This window comes from Takifugu flavidus, unplaced genomic scaffold (genome assembly GCF_003711565.1).
Source record: "Takifugu flavidus isolate HTHZ2018 unplaced genomic scaffold, ASM371156v2 ctg708, whole genome shotgun sequence".
Classification (NCBI taxonomy): domain Eukaryota; kingdom Metazoa; phylum Chordata; class Actinopteri; order Tetraodontiformes; family Tetraodontidae; genus Takifugu; species Takifugu flavidus.
Window position 1 is genome coordinate 1 of NW_026622318.1, and position 8,922 is coordinate 8,922.

At 38.7% G+C, this 8,922-nt stretch overlaps 2 protein-coding genes across 2 annotated transcripts; both read right to left on the minus strand.

The window, feature by feature from the left end:
* Positions 1-37: 37 nt before the first annotated feature.
* Positions 38-4,981, minus strand: LOC130521115 (zinc finger protein ZFAT-like; the record flags this gene model as incomplete). The annotated part of the gene is made up of 14 exons (XM_057024760.1): positions 4,797-4,981; positions 4,060-4,215; positions 3,732-3,899; positions 3,342-3,464; positions 3,133-3,246; positions 2,927-3,049; positions 2,755-2,828; positions 2,289-2,359; positions 2,075-2,158; positions 1,670-1,818; positions 1,407-1,498; positions 1,113-1,261; positions 373-1,030; positions 38-157 (listed from the first exon to the last, which is right to left on the minus strand). Coding segments are annotated over exons 1-14 (2,100 nt in total), but the record flags the coding sequence as incomplete, so codon positions are not given.
* A 416-nt stretch (positions 4,982-5,397) lies between these two features.
* LOC130521116 (protein tyrosine phosphatase type IVA 3) lies at positions 5,398-8,827 on the minus strand. The gene is made up of 6 exons (XM_057024761.1): positions 7,988-8,827; positions 7,578-7,695; positions 7,411-7,503; positions 7,200-7,330; positions 7,035-7,109; positions 5,398-6,896 (listed from the first exon to the last, which is right to left on the minus strand). The coding sequence occupies exons 2-6, from the start codon at positions 7,671-7,673 to the stop codon at positions 6,779-6,781; spliced, it is 513 nt and encodes a 170-aa protein (XP_056880741.1). The 5' UTR covers positions 7,674-7,695; positions 7,988-8,827; the 3' UTR covers positions 5,398-6,778.
* Positions 8,828-8,922: the final 95 nt, after the last annotated feature.

An 8,922-nucleotide genomic window follows, 5' to 3' on the forward strand; every position in this document is an offset into this window, starting at 1 on the left:
GGGTAGGTGTCAGGATTTCACATAAAAGAAAGCAAACTTTGGTCATCTTACCACAGTACTGGCATTCTAAGTCTCCGTAGATTTTCCTGAGCTGTTGGAAAGATTCCATATTAAGCTGAGTCTTTGGGAGGGAAGCAAACACCTGCTGGAACGCACTCTGATTTAAGCAGGGAAGAGACAACAAGCCAGATTGTTAGGAACAAAGTCTGAAAAGATTTTTTTTAAAGTGAACTACTTTCTAACACTCAGACATACAATTAACAACAAAAGATAATTAAAGACCAATCATAAGAGTATTGCAATGTTTCATAGACCTGACAGCTAATCTGGAGCTAAAAAAAATGATTGTGTCTGACCATCGTGTTCAGTTACCTTTTCTTTTTGTTGAGTTTGTTCTTCTGTGAGAGGTGCTGATGATATATTGCTCACACCCAGTGACACAGCTGTTTTTGATGTTGTACTTGCATTAGAGCACTTATCAGCTGGGAGTACAGTTACTTGAGTCTCAGATGATACTCCGTGTTGTTCCATTTCTTGGGAAAGTGATTTTGTCCCACCATTTTCTACTCCACTTTCTAATTTTAATGTTCCATCTTCCTCCACTCTCCCATCATCTCCACCCTTGAGCTCTGTATTACATTCCTTTATCCTATTCCTCGCATCTTCTCTCTCCTCATTGCCCCATATGTTTTCTCCAGGCTGCATCAGATAGTAGCTGTTGTTAATACAGTGTGTGAAGGCCTGATCCTGGTCCTGCTCAGTGTGTGACTCTTTCAGATGAGCTGTCATCCCCTGAGAGCTGACAAACTTTCCCTCGCACATGTAACACACGTATATGAAGAGGTGCTTCTTGACATGAGCAGCAAGTGCCTCCATCTTGGTTGCAGCATGATCACACAGAAGACAGGCAAAGGGACGATGGGGCGCGTGGACCAACAGGTGCCGCTCACGCTCAAGCTGATTCTTAAAGCCACGGTTACAGGTTGGACAGTGATAGAGCAGCTGTCTGAGACCCTGACGGTTTTTAACCTGAAAAGTTTATACAGAGGGGGAGTCAGAAGGTTGCTGGTATGGACAGAAGGGTAAAATAAAAGCGATAACATCAAAACTACCTGAGTTTTTGGTAACTTTGGTTCACATCAGGGTCTTTGAGATTGTGTTGTTTCTCCATATGCTTCAGCAGGTTTTTTACATCCGAGTACTTCTTATCGCAGAAGCCGCAGTGCTGCTTCACCTTCAAATGGACACGCTGTATATGCACCTGCAGTAGAATGAACAACTAAGATCTTAACACTCACAAGTTGAATTCACAAGAAAAACAGAAGACCAACGTAAACACAAAGTTATACGACGAAAAACAAGTCAAGAATTACGCAAAAACATGATATTAACAATGACAATACTACCTTGAGATGTCCTGGACTGAGGCACTTGAAAGGACAGTGCTGGCAGCTGAATTTCTCTCCAGTGTGCTTCCTCAGGTGAACATTCAGATTAGCTTTGAAGCAGAGAATCACAGAAGGTATCAGTTGACCAATTCTAACCTGAATGTTGATTTCGTATTGACACATGTCCGACTATATATATATATTTTTTAAATTCATTAATCCATGTTTGGTTCATATAAGTGTTTATGTTCCAACAGTTTGACCAGGAAGTTCCGGTTTACCTTTGATGCCTGATGCATAGTCGCAGTGTGGACACTGGAAAGGTTTCTCCTGCGTGTGTGTCCTGAGATGGGCAACCAGTGAGTGTCTAAATTTAAAGATCTTGTTACAAAACTCGCAGGCAAAGATCTTCAACTGGCTGTGGATGAAACTGAGAGAAACAGTACATTAATGGTAAATCATTCTTCAAAATTGAGATTATAAGTGAATACATTTTATGGGTAATGCCATCAGTACTAATAACACAGTTATCAGTAGAAATCTACATTAAATCTAATCTTAAAGAAAATTAAAGCCAAATGTCTGTTCTTTTACATTGCTGGAAAACGGTTATTATATATCATAATAAGGCTGTATTTATTGACAAGCATAATGAATGCATTTGGCAAGAAAATTTCATACTGTACTTGGTAGCGTGTTGTTGGATAGAATATTCTGAGAAGCCTTTGTTGGCCGCTGTTGTTGTTACTTTTGTGCAGGTGACGTCATTACTAAGAGAAAAAAGCAGCAGAATATTCAGGAAAATATACAGGTTATATTACACTCATATCAAAGACCCTTACATATTATGGTATATTAAAAAAGAAATATGTACTTTTATATATGTGTGTGTTTTGTTACCTTGATTTCAAATCCATTTCTGTGCCAGCTTCATGAATATTCACATTACTTGCGGGTTCTGCGGACTGACTCTGGATATAAAAATATAATAAATTAACATACAAAAATCAAGAAATTAGTACATTTTAAATAGTAAATAATTAAGACTGAATAAAAGACAGATAATATAGAAGATGAGAATTTTAAATGTATTTTTTCTATTTGGTAAAACTGCATGTGGTCTTATTTATTATTTTTCTAATTTCATTGTTTTGATAGAAATCATTTTAAAAGAAACTGATGTACCCTATAGTTTATAAGTGGCAACTTTTTGCTTTTGTGAGTGCCACACTTAAATTAATTTTATATCCAACATCCAAAATATCTGTTAGCTACAATATACACAAGCACAAATGCATGTGAACTATAATGGGTGAGGTTGGACAGCTAAATGGGTGAATCAAACTTTTTATACTCCAGTCTTTACCTGATCTTGAAGATGGATGGATGGGACGTCTGTTTCTGCTGTTCGCTCCTCCAGTGGAACCAGTTTAAACACACCTGTTGCAATTGAATGCAACTCAAATATAAGTAGATATATTTTACATGAATGTATACTTACAAGCATACATATCTATACATAAAAGAAAAAAACTGACCTGGTATTGTTGCCTCTTCTGTTAGAACAACGCTGACGACTGACTTTTTGTTACCTGTGGACAGGCTTCCTTCCCTGGAGATGCTGCTTTGGCTGGTTTTCAAGGTTTTTAGGTTACTATGTTCTACATGAACAAAAATAATACAATTAAACCCGCAACTGTTGCTTAAACAAATCAAGAGCCAAGAACTCAGGTGACCCACATACCCTTCTTACTTATGAAACCTCGTCTTGCTGACTTTTGTTGTGTCTGGTTTGAATCTGTTCCCCCAGGACCCAAATTCCCATAACCCTTTACTCCAGCATCATCAGAGATTTTCCCTGCAAAGGAGAATGTCCCATCACAATTTTCTATTCACAAGACTTTGCCATATACTAACATACAGTATCTACCTCTAAATTGATTTGCTCTTTACCATTTTCTTCGTCATTCTCCTCTTCCACTTCTCCCAGGCAGATGTGTTTTAAGATCTGTCGTCTGTTCCGGAAGGAGCGATGACAACTTCTACATTCCAGTGCCAGAGATCCATCCTGGCTTTCTTTTTAAAAAGGACATTTTGCAGAATGTTAAATTCTCTCGACATGTTTGTGTTTACTAAATAGTAATAACATGGTTAAACATACATTAAAATGCTATTTTCATCTAATTATTTAATCAGGTGAAACCAAAGCTGCTAAAATAGGTAGTGCTACTAAGTATCTACATTCCATATTAATAGTGATATTTGCATTCATGTGAAGAATCTATTCTGTCACACTAATTAACATTTGCAAACAACAGGTTACAATTATAATTTTTTAAATACCTGCTTTTATTAGACTACATTGCCTGCCATCCTCCTCCTTATTCATGTCTTCATGGCTTTGACCAGTATCCTTGCGTGACTGGGCAGAGTCTGCCTTGGATTCTTTCTGCTCCGTCTTCTTTTTCTTAGAACCTTTTGGTCGTCCTCGTTTTCGCTTCAATGGACTCACTGTCGGCCATCAAGGCAGTATTAAATATAAGGATAATAATGCTGGATTCTACTCTTTTTTAGCTAACACAAGAGTGCTGTATCTCAAAATAAATAATAACTACGGATTTGAAGATGTATTCAAGATTCAAACCATAATATATAATTAAATGATTATGACCTTGCGGTGTCTCCAAAGGCTCTCCTGCAAGGGGTTGTAGGACAATAATAATGTCATCAAAGGTCTGCTCAGGGTGCAGTTGGGAACAATGTGCTGACAGTTGGGTGTGACTTGGAGAGAAGAGGTTGCACAGTCGGCACATAAAGACAGAACCAGCTGCTTGTGGAAGAAGAAATGTGTCATTGGCAAAAAATAAACCAATCATTCAGCCCAAAGAAGTACTATGCATTATGTTCTGCTGTAAAACAAAAAACAAAAAAAAAACCATTTATTCCTCACTACACCTTAAAATCGGTCTTGCATTTTTTTAAATTTTTTAAAAAAGGACATATGCCCTTGTATTGGACTATTTCATTTACATGTCAATATGTTCTAAACTAGACCAAAAAATAGTATGCTAGTTTGAGATTGCATGGTAGGAAAGGAAATATACACTATTGGGCAAATTACTACAAAATCAATGTTATAAATCAAATATTATTTGAGCTCTTATTACCTTAGCGTTGGAATTTCGGAAAACACATTAAAATAACCAAAAATGGATTACTTTAAGCCAGAAACGTTCCTGCATTTACCGTAAAACATAATCTTTACATATTGTCATCTGTGTAAATTCTAACATAGAATAAAATGCAGATAGGAGCGTAAAAAAATCAGCTTTGCTATTATTTTGATTGAGTCCAACTGACATGCAGACCCGATAAACATATTCGTGATGAAGAGGCAGAAATTCTTACGTGCTTCTGGTAAATCCATTCTTAGATTTGTAAAAACAAATGCACAGTATAATGTGTCGTTTTAAGCAATTGTCTAAATAAATACATGTAGGAAGTTGAATTTAAAATCAAATTTTAACATTATGGACGCTGAAAATTTTGTCGAATCTGCCAAACAGGTCCTTCCAAATACCGGAAGCAGATTGGGCGAAGCGTCAGTGCAGTCAAATAGCAGCGCCCTCTGTGGCAGGAGGACTGTCCTGCCACAGAGGGCGCTGGACAGTTCAGTGAAATGACCTATTTTTGGTTTATTAGGGAGAACGTAGAGTGTGAAGAGATTCAAATTATAATATTTAATCAGTAAAAATCTATAGAATTATATCAACTGGGTAACAACAAGAGTGTTTTTAAACAAGTGGATAAAATGATTTAACTGGACAAAATCATAAAACATGAACAATCATATGTTGGAATAAAGTGCATTTATTTACAGCATTTACTTTTTACATTAAAAAAGTGCCCAGTCACAATACATCTGATGATTCCTTAACATACACATTCAAATATACACTTCATTTTCAGTCTATTCAGTTTGTTTAAAAAATTGGGTTGGTAGACAAGATATTCCCTTTGTTGTATTTTACATACGTCTGCCTTTATCACAAATTGTTATTCAGGGCATTACGGTTTGTTTAACACAGAGGATCAGAAGGTGACTCCAAGCTCAATAAATCACAAACGCAAGTGTGCATGCTATATTGTCAGAAAGAACTTTGATGGAAAAAAGTATTAGAAGCAGTAGGTTACATGCATTGCGTAAGAAAAAAAATAGAAGATCAACTTAACCACAAAATAAATATCTAAAACATTTGAATGATGATGCACAGCAACATTTAGAAATTTCTCAAAGGTAAGCTTTAACATAGGGTAATGCTGTTAACAGAAACATCCATGCTGCAGATCATAGAATATAGGATTTCCCCTTTTTCCAAATAAATGAATGGGTTAAGTGGTTCCCTGTTGCTCAGAGGTAAAAAGCAGCTACAGGGTTGGTTGGTTGGTTGGTTGGTTGGTTGGTTGGTTGGTTGGTTGGTTGGTTGGTTGATTGATTGGTTGGTTGGTTGGTTGTTGGTTGGTTGGTTGGCTGGCTGATTTGATATTGTGTAGAAACATTGTTTTTTCAGACTATAAAGTTCTAGCTTGAAAAAGCAGCTGTTGAGAAAGAATGTTCCTTCTGCAGGTGTGTGTGTAAACAGAGTATACAATACTGTAATGCACACAATGACATGTAAACAGTTCAGCACAATGAATAAGAGAACAGTGGCTGTGACAAACCCAGATGAAATCATTGTGTTTACTAAAAATTATCCATCACACATAGAAAGCAGAATTTCACAGTGGCAGATAATGGTAGAATCTCAGGATGAATGCATTCTTTTCAGTGTCAAGAATGACTTTAGAGCTATCATTTAAAAAAAAGAAATATACCCCAAAGAAAAACTCACTGAAAAGTAAATTAAACCAAATTCCAAAAGGTATATAATGAAAATTATGTGGAGGGAGGAGGTTCAGGAAGACATTAAAAAGAATGCTATGCACTTGCCAAAAATATTCTGCTGATTCATAAACATAAACACACAAGCCCTGACTCAACATTGTGTGTGTGTGTGTGTGTGTGTGTGTGTGTGTGTGTGTGTGTTTTATAACTATTTAAAAAAGATCTGAAAAGCAATTATGTTTTAGCATTGAGCTATGGATCATTACAGCAGTCTGCAGGGAAATTATTCTCTCCCTGTATAATAAATGTATTTATTATTATAGGCTATAAAGAAACCACACCAAAAAACAACTAGGAACAACTGATTCAGATAGTTTCTTACAGTGACACAAGGCTTGAGTGGTTAAGTTCCTGAGAGCATTTGGGTGTGTGGTGTGTGTGTGTGGTGTGTGTATGTGTGTGTGTGTGTGTGTGTGCGCGCGCGCGCGCGCGTGCGTGTGCGTGTTCACATGGTGCAACACTTGTTCTTGTGTGTGTGAGAGTCTTTGAAGCGGAGTCTATGCTTGGAGCGATATTTCTCCAGGTAGGTGAGCTGTTTGCTGTTAATGGCTCCACGGCGCTTCCTGCAACACACAGAAACAGTCCTGGAATTCGGAATTCAACAGCCTGGACACCAGGTGTCACTATTGACACAAGTTAGTCATCTAAGATGTGACGCGTTCATTCCGTGTGCTTCAACAGTTTACACTGTATTCGCTTACTGTCTGATGAGTTGAATAGCATCTTCATACTTCATCCCGCTCTCTATCAAAGCCAGAGCAACAAGCACGGGAGCCCTGCATGAATAAACACACACTCCAGTCAGCTCAGTCTATACATGCATGTCACTAGCATCTTCATCTTCTTATCTCCTTAAGCTCTCCCACCTTCCCAGCCCAGCCACACAGTGAACAGCTACACAGCACCCTGGATCCTCCTGAAACTTCTTCTTTAGGAGATTCAGCCAATCATCAACCAGCTTACTGGGAGGAGGGGCGCCATCATCAAATGGCCAGTCCTGGTTAAATCAGAGCAGAACGCTTCCCAGCATCTGAGTTATGGTAAAGGATGTTGGTGTGTGTTTTCCTGCATGCTCACCACCACATTGATGCCATCTTTTTCCAATGGCGTTTTGTCATAGGTGATATCACAGACCCGAACAACTGTGGTGGCACCGTAACGCTTCAGATCCTGATAGAAATAGACAGTGAATATACAGATGATTCTTTACGCATGTGTTGAGAAGACAAATTCCTATTTCTTACCTCTATGAAGGAGCTGAGTGTGCTGTCCGTGGGGTTGTGTGTGATCAGGAACCTCATGTTCTTGTGGCACAGTTCTACCGGAGCGGGGCGATTCATGGTGGCCAGGGGACCCGTTGACCTATAATAATTGTTATTTTTGTGATTTACATCCAATTTTTTTTTTTTTCAGAACAAAGCTTGAGTAATTTAAAATAAGCAACACCTTGCATGCAAAGTGCAGCAACCATGCAAATAAATGCCAGTAGTTATGTGCGGAAATGACTTAAATAGTCACTACAGTTGCTGCTGAGTACATATAGTTTGCAAATTCATCTTCATCAATAACTCATTCACCTCAGTTCAAACTAGAACAGACTTAACAAAGAAGCATCAGAGAGAGCCAGTGAAGTGCATGGAGGATATCTGGTCACCTTATACTCCAGTTGTAGAAGTTATCCGCTGTGCCTTTATCCAGGTGGCTGCTGGACCTCCTGACTCTTGTGGAACTTCCTGTTTGGAGTCTGTTTACAGCAGTTTAAAATATTCTTCCCAGTGTTGGCCTGCTGTTTGATATTACCCCATCAGTGGACCGTATCCTTCACAGTGTCAACTCCGGCTCTCACTCTCTGTCTTTTTATTGAATTGTTCAGTTCTTTTCTCTTCCTATCAGTGGTTCGTTCCTTCTCTTTCCTGTTAGCGTTCGGTGATAAAGCTCCACCTGTTACCCCATCAGCTGGCTGGTTCAGAGGGCAGAGGCCTGAGATCTTTTAGGTTTCGGGGCTACAGGTTGGCATGGTGCATCCTCAACGCTGACTGGGCCTAAATGTGTTGGGCATGACAGTAGTCGCCAGTCTGCCGTAGAAACGCCATCAACCAGCAATTCTGGAACACAAAACATACAAGACAATAGAGACATGAAAACAGTTGCAAACAGGAGGAGCTGTCCAAACGTGAGGCTGAATGAATGGCTGAATAAAATGAAAAGGTGTAATATTTGTCACGAAGTCCAGGAGGCAAAGGTGCAGGTTGTTGATGGTGGATCTTGGCCATCCGAGGGGTGAAAATCTTTAAGATAAAGTCAGAACTTTACGTGACCTTGATAACTACGATAGAGAGTTTGAAACAGAAAATCGTTGACTGACTATACTAGTGTACTGGTCCAAAACTATTCCATCACTGTAAAGAATGGACATGAAGGAAGGCGAGTCTGACCCTGAGTCTCTTGTTTGGGTTTTCAAGTCTATAATTAGGAATTTATCCTGCGTTACAGCTAATCAGGATTGATGCCAACTATTCCTCACCCGGACAGCTCACACCCGGGACGGAATAGTTATTGTTTACTAGGGCTTTAAGTGAATAAGTGATC

Bases quoted from the DNA above. Each gene is read 5' to 3' on its own strand.
- LOC130521116 (XM_057024761.1), bottom strand. From the start codon at position 7,673: ATGAATCGCCCCGCTCCGGTAGAACTGTGCCACAAGAACATGAGGTTC. The intron at 7,331-7,410 runs GTGAGCATGCAG...TGATTTAACCAG, and splicing joins AAGATGGCATCAATGTGGTG to GACTGGCCATTTGATGATGG. The intron at 7,110-7,199 runs GTGGGAGAGCTT...TTATTCATGCAG, and splicing joins TGTGTGGCTGGGCTGGGAAG to GGCTCCCGTGCTTGTTGCTC.